Source organism: Xyrauchen texanus, chromosome 27 (assembly GCF_025860055.1).
Source record: "Xyrauchen texanus isolate HMW12.3.18 chromosome 27, RBS_HiC_50CHRs, whole genome shotgun sequence".
Taxonomy (NCBI): domain Eukaryota; kingdom Metazoa; phylum Chordata; class Actinopteri; order Cypriniformes; family Catostomidae; genus Xyrauchen; species Xyrauchen texanus.
Window position 1 is genome coordinate 7,043,004 of NC_068302.1, and position 19,550 is coordinate 7,062,553.

At 47.1% G+C, this 19,550-nt stretch overlaps 1 protein-coding gene across 5 annotated transcripts in view; it reads left to right on the forward strand.

The window, feature by feature from the left end:
* LOC127621310 (cytosolic carboxypeptidase 1) overlaps positions 1 to 19,550 on the forward strand; it is a 76,034-nt gene that overhangs the window by 1,609 nt on the left and 54,875 nt on the right. The window contains exon 1 of one of the 5 annotated variants that reach the window (XM_052094865.1): positions 1,563 to 1,663. The exons of the other annotated variants lie outside the window; for them this stretch is intronic. Coding sequence (XP_051950825.1) covers positions 1,600 to 1,663 — 64 coding nt within the window. The 5' untranslated portion in view covers positions 1,563 to 1,599. Of the gene's footprint in view, positions 1 to 1,562; positions 1,664 to 19,550 lie in introns of those variants that run through there. 5 annotated transcript variants of the gene reach the window in all.

Below are 19,550 nucleotides of genomic sequence, written 5' to 3' on the forward strand. Positions count from 1 at the left end.
TAACATGATTGGATGATGCTGGCGATTACTTTGACTCAGAAGAATTTATGCTAAATTCTGATGTAATGTCTGTAACATCTCAAAAACATGAATAACCAACACTCCTGGAAACATGCTAAACAATATGATAAAAAAAAAAAGTCTGACTTTCTTTAGCTTGGTATTATTTAAAATTTCACAACTTAGTCCCACTGTCCACAAATGTGTATGTACATTTTTCTAAAAAAAAAATGTCCCCGTTTCTACCAATTTGGAATGCCCAATTCCAATTACTGGTAGGTCTGCATGGTGGCGCGGTTACTCACCTCAATCCGGGTGACGGAGGATGAGTCTCAGTTGCCTCCGCTTCTGAGACAGTCAATCCGCATCTTATCATGTGGCTCGTTGTGCATGAAACCGCGGAGACTCATAGCATGTGGAGGCTCATGCTGCTCTCCGCGATCCACACAACACTTACCACACGCCCCATTGAGATTGAGAACCACTAATCGCGACAACAAGGAGGTTACCCCATGTGACTCAACCCTCCCTAGCAACCGGGCCAATTTGGTTGCTTAGGAGACCTGGCTGGAGTCACTCAGCACGCCCTGGATTCAAACTCGTGACTACAGGTGTTGTAGTCAGCGTCAATACTCGCTGAGCTACCCGGGCCCGTGTACATACATTTTTAGGAAAACTATATGCGCTAGAATTTTTGTATGTTTATTAGATGCTACTACTTACAAATAAAAATGGGAAATGGCAAATTCACACAGGAGTCATGCTTGGGTCTCAGGAGGATAAAACCAATTTTTAGCTTTAAAGCAACCTGAAATAAAAACAGACCCTATTTACTTTCTTAATACTCATTCCTATTGTTATTGTGCATTATGCATCAGAGCACGTTATTCGTTAATAAAATTTTTGAGCAGCCTCCTGAGTCAAAGCTGGGTGCCACGGACAGATATAGAACGGCGGCAGCAGTGTTCCTACATTCATAAAAAACTATTGTTTTGAATTTTAGAATAGGCTGTGTCGTTCGCCGGACGCATGTGGTGTGCGACCCTCTTAAAAGTTCACTCGGAAATACATTACATTATAAAAGTTAAATGCTATAAATCTATATACACAAGCTGCAGGGGTTGATCAAAACATATACTAGTGACGCAGTGGACACAACAGTGAGGTTGGCATTTGAGTGGTGATCAGCTGTGAAATATGACAGCACTGGGACATCCAGCATTCGTTTCTGCTCTTCCCCTGACCCCTACTGCCCGTAACCATATACCACATGTGTGTAATATCTCTACTGTCTGCATACTTCAGGACCCCTCATGCTGCCGTCAGCAACCCAGAGTAAAATATAGAAATGTTCCCACGTCTCCAAATGCTCTCTCTCTCTTTCTCCCTCTCTCTGGTCTTTTCACACTCTGGCATTGATCTGTTGCTGGCTTTATTTGCACCCATCACCTGATCAGTAGAAGGGGTCTGGATCTGTGTGAAATATGATTACAGCGGTGTAGAATTTCCCTGGTATCAGTTTTATGGAAGAAGCGCTTGAGTGTGTTAAAGTTATGAGAAGAGGCACAAGAGTGAGTTGGAAAAGTGTTCGGAGTAAAGATGGACTATAGAAGCCGTGCCAGATGGAGGACAGACAGTTTGCGTTGGCCCCCGTGCAGCCCGGGTAAGAAGTCACAAATGACTTTGCATTAGAGCGCAGAGAACAACACGCATCAGTTGGTTGAGCTGAAATGTTTAGAAACAGTACTGTATGCTATAAGGTTTTTTGGCAATCAGTTAGTGAAACTATCTTTCACACTCAACTTAGAAATGATGTTGAATCCAATCTCTTTTAAATGTACCATTTAATATATTAAATAGATTTTTTTTAATCGTAATTGTTATGGTTACCCTGTCTTGTTTCACTGTTGCCCTCTTGTTTTCCATCTTGTCACTTTTGCACTTCTTAGTTTTCACTTTAGTCCCTTATGTAACTCCATAGTCCTCTGTTAGCGTTCGTGTTCCCTGTCATTGTTTTCACCTGCCCTCATTAGTTTGCCGTTTGCTTCTGTTAATCACCTTATTATCTTGTTTGAGTTCTGTTCGTTCATTGGCCCCTTTTTCCCTTGTTTATGTATTTATACCCTGTTTCTATGTTCAGTCTTCGTCGATCGTTGTTTGATGTTGTCCTGGCGTGTGCTTCTCTCCCTAGTGCCCTGTTCGTGTCCACCTTGGTCAGCTTATTTAGTTTATGTTTCTTTTCCCCATCGTGGGTTGTTCATTTGGTGTTTTGGTTCAATAAAGTTCAAAACTGCGTTTGGATCCGAATCTCCTCGTCTGCCTCATTAATCATTCATGACAGAACGATCGACCAACATCATGGATCCAGCAGCTCTTTGGGCCAGCAACCGGTTGCTCAACTTGAAACAAGAAGACTGCCCAATAGTAGACCACGTCCTCAACTTCCTCCCCCTGGCGAACCTAACCAACTTCCCGGACGAAATGCTGACGGTTTTCTTCAGGGACAACTTGAACCCCTCGCTGAGGGAGCGGGCGCCACTGCCAACGCCCGGCTGGAGTCTTCTGGACTACATAGAGGCGACCCTACTAGCGAGCATCCCATCAACAGTGGAGACCCCTCTGCCTGCCCCTGAGCCCACGCCTGTCCCGGTCAGCGAGCCTGTGCCCTCGCCAGCCACGGTCAGCGAACCTGAGCCCTTGCCAGCCACGGTCAACAAGCCTGAAGCCACGCTGACCAGGAACAGCTTCCCAGCTTCGCCAGTCGCCTCAGCCTGGAGGAGGAGGAGAAGGGGAAAGGTCTCTGCTCTCCAGCCTCCGCCAGCCTCCGCCCCGTGCCCTAAACCCCCCTTGGCGCCGCCCTCAGCGCCCAGCGAGCCCAGGCCGGCGCATGCCACGGTGACCCAGCCGGAGCCTGTCGCCTCGGAGGTCAGTGAGCCAGTGCCTGTCGCCTCGACCGTCCCAGAGCCAGCGCCTGTAGCCTCGACCGTCCCAGAGCCAGCGCCTGTAGCCTCGACCGTCCCAGAGCCAGCGCCTGTAGCCTCGACCGTCCCAGAGCCAGCGCCTGTAGCCTCGACCGTCCCAGAGCCTGCGCCTGTAGCCTCGACCGTCCAAGAGCCAGCGCCTGTAGCCTCGACCGTCCCAGAGCCAGTAGCCGTGACTGTCCAAGAGCCAGTGCCTAAAGCCATGACCGTCCAAGAGCCAGTGCCAGTAGCCGTGACCGTCCAAGAGCCAGTGCCAGTAGCCGTGACCGTCCAAGAGCCAGTGCCTAAAGCCATGACCATCCAAGAGCCAGTGCCAGTAGCCATGACCGTCCACGAGCCAGTGCCAGTAGCCATGACCGTCCACGAGCCAGTGCCAGTAGCCATGACCGTCCAGAGCCAGTGCCAGTAGCCATGACCGTCCAAGAGCCAGTGCCAGTAGCCATGACCGTCCAAGAGCCAGCACCAGAAGCCTCGATCGTCCAAGAGCCAGCACCTCTCGAGTCTTCCAGGGCTCCTCCTCCCGAGCTTCCCAGAGCTCCGCCTTCTGAGTTTCCCGAGCTTTCCAGAGCTCCGCCATCCGAGTTTAACGAGCTTTCCGAAGCTCCGCCCTCCGAGTTTCCCGAGCTTTCCAGAGCTCCACCATCCGAGTTTTCCGAGCTTTCCAGAGCTCCGCCTTCCGAGTTTCCCGAGCTTTCCAGAGCTCCGCCGTCCGAGTTTCCCGAGCTTTCCAGAGCTCCGCCGTCCGAGTTTCCCGAGCTTTCCAGAGCTCCGCCCTCCGACCTTCCCAGAGCTCCGCCTCTCAAGCCTCTCGGGCCTTCTAGGGCTCCGCCTCTCAAGCCTCTCGAGCCTACCAGGGCTCCGCCCCTCAAGCCCCTCGAGCCTTCCAGGGCTCCGCCTCTCAAGCCTCCCAAGCTTTACAGAGCTCCGCCCTCCGAGCTTCCCAGAGCTCCGCCTCTCAAGCCTCTCGAGCCTACCAGGGCTCCGCCTCTCAACCCTCTCGAGCCTACCAGGGCTCCGCCCCTCAAGCCCCTCGAGCCTTCCAGGGCTCCGCCTCTCAAATCTCTCGAGTCTTCCAGGGCTCCGCCCCTCAAGTCTCGAGTCTTCCAGGGCTCCGTCTCTCAAGCCTCCCAAGCTTTCCAGAGCTCCGCCCCTGATCTTCCCAGAGCTCCGCCTCTCAAGCCTTCCAGGGCTCCGCCCCTCAAGCCTCTCGAGCCTGCCAGGGCTCCGCCTCTCGAGCCTTCCAGGGCTCCGCCTCTCGAGCCTCCAGGGCTCGCCTCCGAACCTCTCAGCCTCCAGAGCCTCTCTGAGCCTCCCTCACGGCTCCGCCCCCAGAGCCTCTCGAGCCTCCTGCAGCTCCGCCTACGGAGCCTCCTGCGGCTCCGCCCCCAGAGCCTCCTGCGGCTCCGCCCCCAGAGCCTCCTACGGCTCCGTCTCCAGAGCCTCCTATTGCTCCGCCTCTCGATCCACTCAAGCCTTTGACGGCTCCGCCCCCAGAGCCTCTTGAGCCTCCTACGGCTCCGCCTCTCGAGCCACTCAAGCCTTCGACGGCTCCGCCCTCAGAGCCTCCCGAGCCTCCTATGACTCCGCCTCCCGAGACTCCTCCGGCTCCGCCTCTCGATCCACTCAAGCCTTCGACGGCTCCGCCCTCAGAGCCTCCCGAGCCTCCCACGGCTCCGCCTCTCGAGACACTCAAGCCTTTGACGGCTCCGCCCTCAGAGCCTCCCGAGCCTCCCACGGCTCCGCCTCTCGAGCCACTCAAGCCTTCGACGGCACCGCCCTCCGAGGCTCCCGAGCCTCCTACGGCTCCGCCGCTCGAGCCACTCAAGCCTTCGACGGCTCCGCCCTCAGAGCCTCCCGAGCCTCCTATGGCTCCGCCTCCCGAGCCTCCTCCGGTACCGCCTCTCAAGCCACTCAAGCCTTCGACGGCTCCACCCTCAGAGCCTCCTACGTCTCTGCCCCCAGAGACTCCAGAGTCTTCCTGGTCTCCGCTCCTAGAGCCTCCCACGGCGCCGCCTACCCCGGCTCCGCCTCCTGAGCCTCCTTCGGTTCCACCTCCTGAGCCTCCCTCAGCTCCGCCTTCTGGGTCTTCTGTGCCATCACCTCCCTCGGCTCCGCCTCAGAGGTCCTCCTTGGCTCCGCCTCACGCGGCTCCGCCGGCCTCCCCTGTGGCCACTCCATCTCCTAGGCCACCAAAACCGGCCTCTGTCCTGTGGTCATCTCCCAGGTCCCCTGAACCGGCCCTTGGCCCACGACCACCTCCCAGGCCACCAAAGCCGGCCTCTATCCTGTGGCCTCCTCCCGGGGCTTCTGACCCTGTTCCCGTCCTGTGGCCTCTTCCCAGGCCCCCTGACCCAGTCCCTGTCCTGTGGCTTCTCCCCAGACCTCCTGACCCAGCCCCAGTCCCGTGGCCTCTCCCCAGGCCCCCTGATCCAGTCCCTGTCCTGTGGCCTCCACCCAGGCCTCCTGACTCTGTTCCCGTCCTGAGTCCTCCCTCCTGGCCTCCTGACCCAGTCCCCATCCAGTGGCCTCCTCCCAGGTTCCCCAAACCTGTCCTTGCCCGGTGGCCAGCTCCCAGACCATCAAAACCTGTCCCTGCCCGGTCGATACCTCCCTGGCCCCCTAACCCTCATCTCCACTTGTGCCCCCGTGGACTGTCTCACCTTCATTCGTGCCCTCGTGGACTGTCTCATTTCCCCCCCGGACTTCCTATCTGCCCCTGGCACCTCCCAGACCTGCCTGTCTTGCCCTCTGTGCCCCCCGGACTTCCTGCCAGCCCAGTGTGCCCCCTGGTCTGCCTGTCTGCCCATGTGCCCACTTGTACTGTCTGTTTGCCCCTGGTGCCCTCATGTTGTTCTTGTGGGTTTTTGTCTTTTGTTATTTGTTGTTAGGATCGTCTGGAAGCCGATCCTTTAGAGGGGCTCTGTTATGGTTACCCTGTCTTGTTTCACTGTTGCCCTCTTGTTTTCCATCTTGTCACTTTTGCACTTCTTAGTTTTCACTTTAGTCCCTTATGTAACTCCATAGTCCTCTGTTAGCGTTCGTGTTCCCTGTCATTGTTTTCACCTGCCCTCATTAGTTTGCCGTTTGCTTCTGTTAATCACCTTATTATCTTGTTTGAGTTCTGTTCGTTCATTGGCCCCTTTTTCCCTTGTTTATGTATTTATACCCTGTTTCTTTGTTCAGTCTTCGTCGATCGTTGTTTGATGTTGTCCTGGCGTGTGCTTCTCTCCCTAGTGCCCTGTTCGTGTCCACCTTGGTCAGCTTATTTAGTTTATGTTTCTTTTCCCCATCGTGGGTTGTTCATTTGGTGTTTTGGTTCAATAAAGCTCAAAACTGCGTTTGGATCCGAATCTCCTCGTCTGCCTCATTAATCATTCATGACAGTAATTTAAATAATTGTTTTTACAAATTTGAATAGTAGTTTTCAGTCAAATTTGTATTAGTGTATGTAATTGTAATACTTGGATAAATTGATTTTGTTATATTATTCCTCATTAATAAGTCATTTTGAAAAAATGCATCTGCTAAATTAATAGCCTACAAAAAATGTGTACTCTAAACTTACTATAGAGTAACAGACAGCTAATTTTGGCACTCAACTAAGCAAAGGTATCGCTGACTCACTACAATCTCTTGTAATAAAAACTATGTAATTTTTATATTTGTGTGTGTGTGTGTGTGTGTGTGTGTGTGTGTATATATATATATATATATATATATATATATATATATATATATATATATATATATATATATCTATATATATATCTCATACTTGCCAACACTCTCAATGTGAACAGGTTTCTCCCGTTTTTCCACCTCTTCTCCCGCTATACTCCCAATTTACAATTTCCCCTGATAAACTCATGATTTTCTGCATCCACACTTTGCTCTTGAGAATGTATTAGACCTGTAGGTAGGGTTGCCACCTGTCACATAAAATACGGGATAGTCCCGTATTTAAATATGAAAAGATGTGTCCCCTTTCAAATCAATACGGGATGCGATCTTTCCGAAAAGTCCACACATTGTGCTGAAACGTGCTAATACTGTTAAAGGATGTGTTAAGGGACCGTCTGAAAAGTCCACACATAAATCTAAAACTACTGATTTATAATTTTTTTATTAAAAAACAGAAGGTTCAATATAAATGTTCTGTGAGGTGTACAAAATTACACCGATCCAGCAATGTATGAAAACTATCACTGAGTCATAAATACAAGAAGTACAGGTGAAAAAATGTATAATTTAAATAAATGTATATATAAAATAAAGTTCTGGGTCAGGAAAGTTCTCAGCAAATAAGAAAGGATATATACTTTTTATTATTAATAACTTAAAAACTGTGAAGGATGTGGTAAGGGACCATCCGAATACATTTCTTAGTATTATTCATCTTCAGTATACTATTACTGACCTGTACTGCTGCTCCCTATTCTGCACCAGAAACTCCTCCTCACACATTCAAACCACACCCCACACAGCAATCCAGTGTTGGTAGGTCAGAGATATATATATATATATATATATATATATATATATATATATATATATATATATATATATATATATATATATATATATATATTTATAGATATGTAATTTTGATACCACTTTACAATAAGCTGGCATTTGCTACATTAGTAAATGTATTTTTCATGGTTAGTTTATGTAAGTTCTTAATGCATTAACTAAAGTTAAAATTATTTACATTTTAATTGTTAAATTAAGTGCTGCAAAAACACTGTTCATTATTAGTTCACGTTAACTAATGTAGTTAACTTGTGTTAGCATATGCGACTTTTAATAAAAAAACAATTATTGGTGTATATATTGAAATTAACATTAACCAAGATTAATAATTATTGTTAATTCAAGTAAATAATGTAGTTTATGTTAACATATACAACCTTATTGTAAAGTGTGATCGTAATCTTTTTCATAATCGAAGCCGATTAACCAATAGACAACAAATACACTCTAAACTACAAGGAAAAAGTTGTAGCTGGGCATATTAATAAATCAATCTTTCTTTCATTTAAACTTTGTCATTTAATACATTTTATTATTGCAATTTTTTATGTGCTTATTCTCTATATTGATGACCGAGTCTGGTGCAAAATAAAATTTGAGTGCCCAGTGCCTCACACATAAAACTCTGAATCTTCAACCAAAATTCTTGGATTTAACACACTCCCAAAAGACATGGGTGGTGTCCCACTCTTCTGATTGCCTTCACCAGCAGGTGGGTGTGTCTTTGAGACCAAGCCTATACAATCTAGAGGGGGTCCAGTATAATCAATGTAAAATCTTGAATTGCATAAGGTGCCCTTGTATTTCTAGATGCAGACTTGATGTTTTTTAGAATCCTAGTCCACACTCCCTCCTCCAATACCAAGTTTAAATCTTTCTCCCATAATCTAAAATAGAAGTTTAAGCTCCGTCCCCCAGAATTAGCAGGGAGTAATACACTGATGCCTCATGACCTCTATTTGTCGCTTTAGGGGGGTGTAAACTGCTCCCAAAAACAGTACAGAGCAGGTGGTTCAGATGTAAATACCTATAGAACTGAGGTCTGGGAATCCCAAAATGTTTTCAAAGGATCAAAACTCCACTCTCATACAGGTCACTGAGTGTAGAAACCCCCCTTACAATCCACTCTGACCACCAGAAAGGGGACTTATTAATACATAATTTGGAGTTCATCATATGCTCGAGGCAACATTTAAATTAATGTCTGAATTAAACTCTCTGGACACTTTTGTCCATACTGAGTGCAAATGTTAGATTACGTGGTGTAATTTCTAACTTCTCCGATTAGTTTGATAGAAAGGCTTTACAATGGTGAAATAGGGGCATGAACTTCCTGTTCAATACAAACATCTGAATCTGAATAAGAGGTCGGGACATCTACAGGGAGAGACTGTAGCAGGTAGTACAATTCATTTTAAAGGGGACCTATTATGCAAATATCACTTTTACATGGTGTTTGAACATAAATGTGTGTTGGTAGTGTGTGTGTACACAACCACCCTTTAATGATACAAATCTCCACCCAGTCTCCAAACAAGCTGTTTGCAGATTCTGTACAAAGTGATGTCACTTTGTACAGGACCTGCCCACGACTATTGACGGACTCTGCCGAAGGACTTGTTTGTTTGTGTTGTTTCGTTATAGCGCCTAGCAAACGTTGTAACAGTATTTGTCTGTGTGTGTGTGTGTGTGTGTGTGTGTGTGTGTGTGTGTGTGTGTGTTGCTCATCCATCATTGCAAAACTGCTGAAAAATCTCTATAACAAATAAATACATTTATAAAAATAACCATTCGGAAACTTCCTGGTTCATTCTCAAAGTTGTTACTTCTGACGGAGTCTCTCCCTCATCAGTGTCTGACTCCGGTTCAAACATATAGGGCTGTCAGTCATATTGCTTATGATGTCTAGTTATCCGAAGCAGAGATGTCAAAACTCCACCCTATTCTGGATATGGGGCGGTGAGCACCAACTCATTTGCATTTAAAGACACACAAAAACGGCTCGTTTTTATTCCCACCCAAAAGTTGGCATTTTCAACATGGTATAATAAATGATCTGTGGGGTATTTTGAGCTGAAATTTCACAGACACATTCTGGGGACACCAAAGATTTAAATTACATCTTGTGAAAAGGGGCATAATAGGTGCCCTTTAATAACATTAACCTTCCCAATCATAGATAAATGTAATGAAGCCCACCTGCCACATCGCTCGAAAACCTAGCTCAGAGCCAAAGCTTCAGATTTAGACCAATTGACTCTGTATCCTGAGAACTTAGAAAAGGAATGAATAATTCTGTGGAGGTAAGGCATAGATCTAGTGGGGTTGAAGACAAATAATAAAATGTGAAGCAAACGCTTATGCGCCATAACTCCTGCCATCTCCCATGTAAAATCATCTTAATTTCTTATTGCGGCTGCTAATGGTTCCAGGGCAAGACAGAACAATAATGGGGAAAGAGGGCGACCCTGCCGGGTGCACCTATCCAGGGTAAAATAATCTGAAATTAGTCAATTTGTTTGTACCGCTGCTATCGGTTGTCAGTAAAGTAACTTAATCCATCCAATAAAAGTATTTCCGAATCTGTATATTTCCAAAATCTTAAAAAGATAATCCCATTCTACCATATTAAACGCCTTTTCGACGTCAAGTGAGATCGAGTCTGATCCTTCACCACTGACCACGTGATATTGATGAAACGCCTAATGTTATCAGAAGAGCTGTGGCCCTGAATAAACCCCACCTGATCTATATGTATAAGAGATGTCATAACTTTACTTAATTGGTTAGCCAAAATGTATTACTATATTTTTACATCTAGCTGGATCAGGGAAGTTGGATGGTAACTCTTACACTCACTTGGATCTTTGTCCTTTTTAAGAATCAGACTTATCCGGGCTTTTGTCATGGTTGGCGGAAGCTTTCCATTCTTTAATGATTCAATATAAACTTCTAACAAAAGTGGAGCCAATTCTGTAGCATAAGATTTTAAAAAATGTATTGGCAATGCCATCTGGCCCCAGAGCCTTGCCTGTAGGCAAGACCTTAATTACCTTAATTACCTCCTCCAAGGTTATCTCTGAATCAAGAGAATATTTTTGCTCAGTCGTCAGTTTAGGGAGTTCTAATGGTTCCACAAAGTTTATAAAATCTTCATCAGTGGATAAAGATCAAGATTCTTTAAAAGCAACAAAGTTGTTTTTATGTTTTATGTTAGATGATATACGTGTTAATTAATGCTGACAAATTAACATTATCTAAGATTAGTAAGTGCTGTAAAAGTATTGTTTATTGTTGGTTAATGTTTACTAATGTATTTAACTAATGTTAATTTAATTTTTAAGTTACTAAAGCAGATTAACTGCAATAAACAACAAACTTTCACACTGTCCTTATAATAAATGTCATTTTCATTACTTTTAATTTTATAATTGAATACATTTTATTATTGAATTTGATAGTAGTAATTTTAATGACTAAAACAGGTTAACCGGATCAAACTAGAGGATGAACACTGCACTATTTCAAGTCGTATACGTAAATGTGATTTCAGCCTTTCAATTAACTTATGAACTTTTTTCATTTGAGATTCCACTGCATGCTCTTTCCATTTAGTATGGGATGATCTTGTTAAGCCGGCGACACACTTGCAGTCTCCAAACAACTAGAAATAACAACAGGAGAACTGCATGAACATTAACAATTGTAGTTGAGTGATTTAGGCTGTGATTCATGGTGTCATTTTACCTTGTGAATGTGCCCGATTGTTTATTTATCCCCTCAAGGCTTGCCGTAAAACACGCATGTCCATATGCAGCTTTCAGTGAGTAAAGAAATTACTTTCCATAAAAAAAGACTTTCTGATTTCCTTAGTCATTTTAGTGGAAAAGCGATTAATGACCGAATCAATATGGATTACAATCTGCATATGTGATGATATGTGGCTTGTGAGTGCGATCACTGATGAAAACATTCAGATCAGCTTGACTGTGACAAGGTTCTTTAACACTCTGAAGGAGGAAGCGGGAGCCGGGGGAACAATCCAACTTGAGTCTTTTTAATGACAACACTTTTCAGTGTAACATACACAGTCTGCTTATCAGCACAGTAAATAAATACATAAAGTTTTGCCTTTCAGCAGTCCCGTTAACACAGACACACATACAGCTCTGTGCGTCTCCCTCTCCAACTGTGGCTCAGGCTCCTCTTTATCTCTCTCTCCTGGCTGATTGAGCTCATTTTCCCCCCAGGTGTCCATCCTTACCTCTCGGCCACGCCCTGCTCGCCATTCTTCAGTAGAAAAAGAAGCTCACTTGACTAGAACAAAATAGCCTTCCCGGCAACAGAACGATTTTTTTTTACACTTTTGATATACTTTTCCAGGTGCTAGAACCTTTAACTCAGCAGTGAGTCCTGACGGTCAAGGGATTAATGATCTCCTGCTGGCAGATGCTAATATGCTCTGTTTCTCACCTACCTGTCTGCGATACCTGACAATTGCTGAAAAATGTTCTAGTCTTTTTTTTCCCCATTTTGATATTTGCCTACGTGTCTCTTCAGATACTCTGTGTCCAGTCAAGAGTTCAAAGTGTGACATGAGCTTTCTCCAACCTTCTGCCGTGTCACCAGATTCTGATTTGCACAGCACATTTTATTTATGTGCATGTAAATCTAAGCTGCAACACAGTATGTAACAAGTTAACTTGCCATTAATAGTAGATGCAGCAGGTCCGTCTATCGTGAGGGTGTCACTTACGCGGGAGCTTTGCACTCATAAATTAAACACGCGAAGATATTTCATGCTGGCCAAACCCCTTATTCCTGACAAGGTGTTGATTTTTAAACTTAGGGGTTTATAATATTCTGGACTGTTTTAAACCTTTGTGCCAAAGGTTTTTGTGACATTTCTCAAGTTGTGCTTTAACGTGACTGCTTAGTCTGTATTTTTTCCATCATTAAAGAAGTGTTGAGTTGATGGATGCTGCTTCTGTTCTTTTGCTTTCTATTATTGGTGCCTGTCAACATACGTCATTATTGTAGCCAGAGTTTCAGTGTCTATGAGTGTTAAAGATTGTAACTCAGATGAAAATGGTGCACATGTTTTGTTTGATTTTTGGTTTTGTTTTAGTTTTTTTGTTTTTTGTGTTGTGTTTTGTATGACTTGGATTTGTTTGATTTTTCAGGTTTATTTTTATAAAAATTTTTTCGTTTTGTTTGATTTTGGATTTGTTTGTTGTTTGTGTTTATTTTGTTTGATTTTAGTGTCTGTTGTTGTTTTGTTTGACTTGGATTTGTTTGATTTTTAGGGGTCAAGCACCAAAGGTGCATAGTAGGGGTGTAACGATTCATCAATCTGGATCGATACATTGATCCAATAACCAATGTTATCGATACAGTGTGTAAATATCGATATAGAATTTGTTTTTAAGATGTGCCTTAATTTTAATACTCTCATGTCAGCCTCGTCTGTAAGCATTTCCACGATGAAGCAACCTTATTATATGTATTTAAGTTTATGAGGGCTAAATATGCTTTTCCTGTGGGACAAGGATGTGTGTGGGGTCTCTGAAGCTCTGCTATATTTGCGTGCATTAACCGGGCTTCCCGTGAAACGCGAGCTCCAGTGACAGGATCAGTGCATACATGTCAACCGAGTGCTCCTTAAAATGCAAACTCTCTTGACAAACGCAGAACTGCTCGCATGCACGATTAATTCGGGCTTCCATCGATATCATTGCGCATGCAACCTGTTTTAATTTTACATGAGAATTTGCTATTTAAATGTACCATGGAGAAGTTTAACCGTAATTTGAAACATCTGACAACATCATGACAACGCCGACATTCTGAACAGCACTAACGAGGGAAAGAGAAGCACCTGCTCAGCTTAAGCATCAGTTATAAGACTTTACACAGTACACATAAACACCCTTACTAAACATGATCCCCGTTAACTGTAACAGAATTTTTCATTACAACTCTGGAAGTTATAGCCAAGAAAACAACAGATAGCACAGATTATTGGAAACAAGTCATGGTTAGGTAAGTACTTTGAATAGGATTAAACTGAAAAATAAGATGTAATCAAACAATTGATCTCTTGTGTGTGAATCATTTTTAATATTATTATCTGTATCATTTTTTTCAACATCTGAAGTACCTATATTTTGTTGTGGATGAAACTAAATTAGCACTTTTCAGAGAGCTCAATAAAATATTCAAATTACATTTTAGTTGCATTTGAGGGCAAACGTTCGTTTTTATTGATTGCTTAAAATAGGCACATTATATTGGAATACTGATTTACACTCCTAGTGCGAAGCCCCTATTGTATCCATTAGTATTAATATTATTATTATTATTATTATTATTATTCTGCTGCTGCTGCTTCTTCCTCCCAGTGGAAATGTATGGCAGCCCATAGAACCGTTCGCAGGAAAATGATGAAAGTTGGCTCACTGATAGGGGTGATCATGAATAGTCCCTATAGCAAATTTGGGACCTCTAGGACAAACTCCATATCGCCACCACCAGTCCAAAAATTTTCTTTTCTTTTCTGTGTATCTTTTGAACTGTTTGTCCTACAAACAAAATATTTGTATGTCTGATTACTCTCCTCTTAATATTTCAGATAATTCCCATACATTATAACTCCACCCGTTACAGTAGCTTTCATCTTTCACACCCTTCAAATGTGGTCTGAGTTTTTCAAACAATGGCTCAAAATAATCTCCAGACCGAGCTGCACAGAAATGACTGTTCAGAATTTTGATTTTCGCTTTTGTTTAAAAGTTAAAGCATCACAAAGTTAACAAGTTTGATGTGAAAATGGATTTGAGGCTGATTTTGAAGCATACGAAACGTATCGGTTACCTAACGTAACCTCGGTTCTCTCTAGATGAGGGAACGAGTATTGCGTAAGCTAGCTTACGCTACGGGAAAGATTCATCTTTTCTGAGATATTGAAGCCAAAAAATTATCCTTAATTTTTGTATCCATAGTCAACGCAGTGCGGCAGCTGCAGACCTTGAGCGGGCTAGCTAGCGAGCTCATAGGTTGCTCTGTGGCAACTGCTGCAGCCTATAGATGAGCTTGGGCGAACTCGCATCCAATGAGAGGCGTCCGGCGCTCACTGCATCAAAGCCCGCCAAAATGGGCGTGACTAGAGTGCATATAAGCGTAGTTCGTAGGCTGGAACCCTGGTTTTCATTGACTGAAGCGAAAAGTCGCTGCGTGGCGCGAGCACGGCCGGCTACGCAATACTCGTTCCCTCATCTAGAGAGAACCGAGGTTACGTTAGGTAACCGATACGTTCTCTTACGAGAGGTTCTCTCAGTATGCGTAAGCTAGCTTACGCTCACGGGAACCCATTGTCAACGCCTGCGTGCCAAGCATCCACTGTATGAGCCCCAGGGAATTAAGGGGGACCCGGGGAGCCCTTATGAGTGGGGAAATAATATTTGGCCGGCAAGAATGCGGGTCATTGATTGTGTAATACATAAGCACATAGTGGGAAGGGAACGACAGAGCGGCGGTGCCGGTCTGTGTGGAATGTGTCCCATCAGTGCAGCTCACCAGGGGAGCTGTAGCGTATTAAACCGCTAGTAGTTTTGCCTGCAGAGCGGGCACTTCCATATTGTAAAATCTGACAAAGGTGGAGGGGAAGTCCATCCCGCTGCCACACATATGTCGTGAATGGAAATCCCGCTGGACCATGCCCACGAGGATGCCATGCCTCTAGTGGAGTGAGCCCTAATGCCCAACGGGCATGGCAGGTCTTTTGACGCGTATGCAGCAGCAATAGCGTCCACTATCCATCTAGATAGTGTCTGTTTCGAGGCGGCAGACCTTTGGTGCGCCCTCGAGCGAAACGAAAAGCTGCTCGGAGCGTCTGAAAGCAGCGGAGCGCGCAGTATACAATCTCAGTGCTCTGACCGGGCAAAGGAGATTGGCGTCGAGTCGCTATCGGGTGCTGGCAGCGCCGATAGGGAAATGACCTGTGCTCTGAAAGGAGTACCGATCACCTTGGGAACATAGCCGTGTCTAGGCTTTAAAATGACCTTGGAGTCACTTGGTCCAAACTCAAGACACGCAGCGCTGACAGACAGCGCGTGAAGGTCTCCCACACGTTTGACTGATGACAGGGCAGTCAGAAAAGCGGTTTTGAGTGAAAGGTATTTCAAATCCACGGATTGAAGTGGTTCGAAAGGGGGCTTTCATAGTTTCGAGAACTATAGAAAGATCCCAGATAGGAACCGATGGGGGCGCGGGGTTCATCCTTCTAGCTCCCTGAGGAAGCGGATGACCAGCTCGTTTTTACCCCATGACTGGCCGTGCAGGGGTTCAGTGAACGCCGCAACGGCCGCCACATACACTTTGAGCGTGGATGGGGATCTGCCCTTATCCAGCAGCTCTTGTAGAAATACGAGCAGCGACAACACCCCACATGTCCGCGGATCCAGGTCTCTGTCGGTGCACCATTTTGAGAACACAGACCATTTTGACGCATAGAGTCTTCTCGTGGAAGGGACTCTAGCGTGTATGATGGTGTTTATTACTATTTCTGGCAGAGCGACGGGTAGTCGTTGATCACCCACGCGTGCAGCGCCCAGCGCTCTGGGTGGGGATGCCAGATTGTGCCGCGAGCTTGAGAGAGGAGATCTGCTCTCACTGGGATGGGCCACGGCGCTGTCAGTGACAGCTGCGTAAGCTCCGGGAACCATGTCTGATTCTCCCAACGCGGGGCTATGAGGAGCACCGAGTGACGCGTTTCCCTGATCCTCTGCATTACCTGTGGCAGTAGCGAGACGGGAGGGAAGGCGTAAAGCGGGCGTCTGGGCCAGTCCTGGGCCAGCGCGTCCTCGCTTTTCGAGAAAAATACTGGGAAGTGAGAGTTCTCTTTGGACGCAAAAGGTCCGAACGGACCAGGACGTGGTGACCCTGAATGACCGGGAGAAAGCGCACGAGCGCGTACTCGACCGCTATCATTTCCAGACAATTTATGTGAAGGAGCTTTTCCTGAACTGACCATAGGCCGAAAACCGGAGAGCCCTCGCAGACCGCGCCCCAACCCGTGTTGGACGCGTCTGTCGAGATGACTTTTCGGCGAGATACAGCTCCCATTGTCACTCCCCGCTGATACCATTCGGCCACTGTCCAGGGCTGCAGAGCTGATATACAGGTCTGAGTCACCTTGATGGGCTGGCGGCCTGAGGCCCAAGCCCGGCGAGATGCGCGGGTGTTTAGCCAATGCTGAAGCGGGCGATGTGCAGTAAACCCAGCTGAAGTACTGCTGCGGCTGAGGCCATGTAACCTAGCACTCTCTGGAATTTCTTCAGAGGCGTGAGGCTGTTCATCTGAAAAGATGCGGCTAGTCGCTGAACACGGCGTGCGCGCTGTGTAGATAAGCGAGCCGTCATTGCCATGGAGTCTAGTTCTATTCCCAGGAAGGAAATGGTCTGACTGGGCTGTAGTGAGCTCTTGGTCCAATTGACTGCAAGACCCAAACTGTTCAGATGGCTGAGGAGAACCGCTCTGTGAGACAGAAGCTCCATATGTGACTGAGCCATAATCAGCCAGTCATCCAAATAGTTCAGAATTCGCAAACCCTGACTCCGCAGGGGTGCGAGCGCCGCATCCATGCACTTCGTGAAAGTACGGGGTGCTAAAGACAGGCCGAACGGAAGGACGGTGTATTGATAAACCTGGCCGTCAGGCTGAATCTCAAGAATGGCCTGTGACGGGATTTATCTGAATCTGAAAGTATGCATCTTTCAGATCGAGAGAAATAAACCAGTCCCCTGGCGCACATGCGCGAGGAGTTTCCTGATTGTAAGCATTTTGAACGGTCTTTTGCAAGCACCTTGTTCAAAACCCTGAGATCTAATATGGGTCTGAGGCCGCCGTCTTTCTTGGGAACAAGAAAATAACGGCTGTAAAGCCCCGACTCGCTCAGAGAGGGTGGCACTTTTTCTATGGCCCTTTTGCACAGAAGGCTTGCTATTTCTGAACGAAGCATGCACGCTGCTTCCGTGTTCACAGTGGTTTCGAGCCAGCTCTGAAGCGAGGGGCGGCGATCGAACTGTAGCAAATAGCCCTGTTGTATTGTGCTTAACACCCACTTGGATATCCCTGGAATAGCTTCCCACGCTTTGAAGCGTAACGCTAGAGGGTGAATGGCCAATTCGCTCTGATTGCCGCACACAGAGCTGAACAAAATGTGTGAGCGCGTTTAGTGTGTTCATGCATGATTGCTCGCAGACAGCATGAACAGGCTGTTTTGTGAGTGACTTCCGATTGGAATGAATGGGGAAAGAGTCACATCTGTTACGTGATGCGCAAGCATAGTCATGGGCACGGGACTTACACACAGAGGAATGGTTGCTGGCCGTGTAACAGAGCGGGCAGAGAATGGGCGCACGACGCATTTGTGGGCGCCTTCATTGACTCTGACGCTCGAGCGGTTCGTAACCGCTTTATGTGAGCGTGCTTTGGTGGGGACACGAGACATGCAGTGCTTGTGTGCAGAAGTGAACACTGGATTGTGGGCACATTTTCTACACATAGGGCTGGTCGTGTGACAGAGCGGGCAGAGAATGGGCGCGCACACGCATTTGTGGGCGCCTTCATTGACTCTGACGCTCGAGCGGTTCAGTAATCAGCTTTATGAGAGCGTGCTCTGATAGGGGCACGGGATGTGTTATGCTTGTGTGTAGGGGTGAACACTGGGTTGTGGGCACTTTTTCTACACATAAGACATGTTTGCTCTTTACAAATTTATTTGGGTCGCCGTGAAAACGGCGTTTGAGTGCAGGCAAGCGGGCAGTGTCACCGGCTTGTTGGCTGCTAAATTCACCACTGTAGTAGCCTGAGAGAAGGGGACTGACAGGGGCAAAGCTTCGACGGTGGTCCGGCCGCGGCGGACTGAGCCGTCGTTTGTTCAACAAAGTTAGGAAGACTTCGGTTGCTCTGGTTTCAGCGTTACCTTAAATCGAGGCCCGCTGGGGCGGCGGTCTGCGGCGGCTGTCTGAGCGCGATCGAGGGCGGCCGCCCTGTCGACGCTGAGAAGTCTGAGTTTGTTGAACTGGGCGCTGTGAAGAGGCTCGTGCAGGAGGCTGATCACGTGAGCGGCCTGCAGAGGAGCTAGCGCGACGCGGCAGGAAGAGGTTCATGGCTTGGGTGGCTTTCTGGACTTCTGAGAAGCGGTCAACAATGCCACTCACCGCGGAGCCAAAGAGACCGGTCGGAGAGAGCGGTGCGTTGAGGAACGTGGAGCGCTCTGCTTCTCCCATGTCGGCTAGTGTTAGCCATAAGTGTCTCTTGGTCACAGTCAGCGAGGCCATGCACTTCCCTAGAGCTTGGGCTACAGCTTTGGTAGCCTGAAGGGCGAGGTCTGTCGCGCCAGTAGATCAGTAACAGCCTCTGGGTGCCTGCCTTTCTCATCCCACTCCCGAAGAAGGTCTGCTTGTAGGATCTGTAAAACGGCCATTGAGTGCAGAGCAGATGCGGCTTGGCCGGCGGCGGAATAGGCGCGGCCAACATAGGCGGAAGTCGCTCTGCAGGCCTTAGACGGGAGCACAGGCTTGGAACGCCATCTCGCGGAGGGCGGACAAAGGTGTGCTGCTACCGAGTCCTCGACCGGGGGGATGGAGGAGTAGCCTCTCTCAGTGGCGCTGTCCACCGACGTGAGAGAGGTGGAGACGTGGGAACGGGTCCTGGCTGAAAAAGGAGCGTTTCACGACTTTGCAAGCTCCGTATGTAATTCCGGCAGGAAGGGAGCGGCCCAGGCCGCGGGTGTAGAGCGGCGATGGCTTTGAAGAAAGCAGCCATCGAGTCTGTTGGGTGCCTGCTCAGGGGGCGGTGACCACTCGAGCCCGAGGCGGTCGACGGCCTGTGTGAGGAGGCGTGTTAACTCCCCTCCGACTCGGGCGGGTCCTGCTGGATTCCTGAGCCGAGGAGGAGGCTTGGGAGCCTGACCACTCCTCGCTGTCCGAAGCCATGATGGAACAGCGGCCCTTATCCTCCGCCTCGTCATCC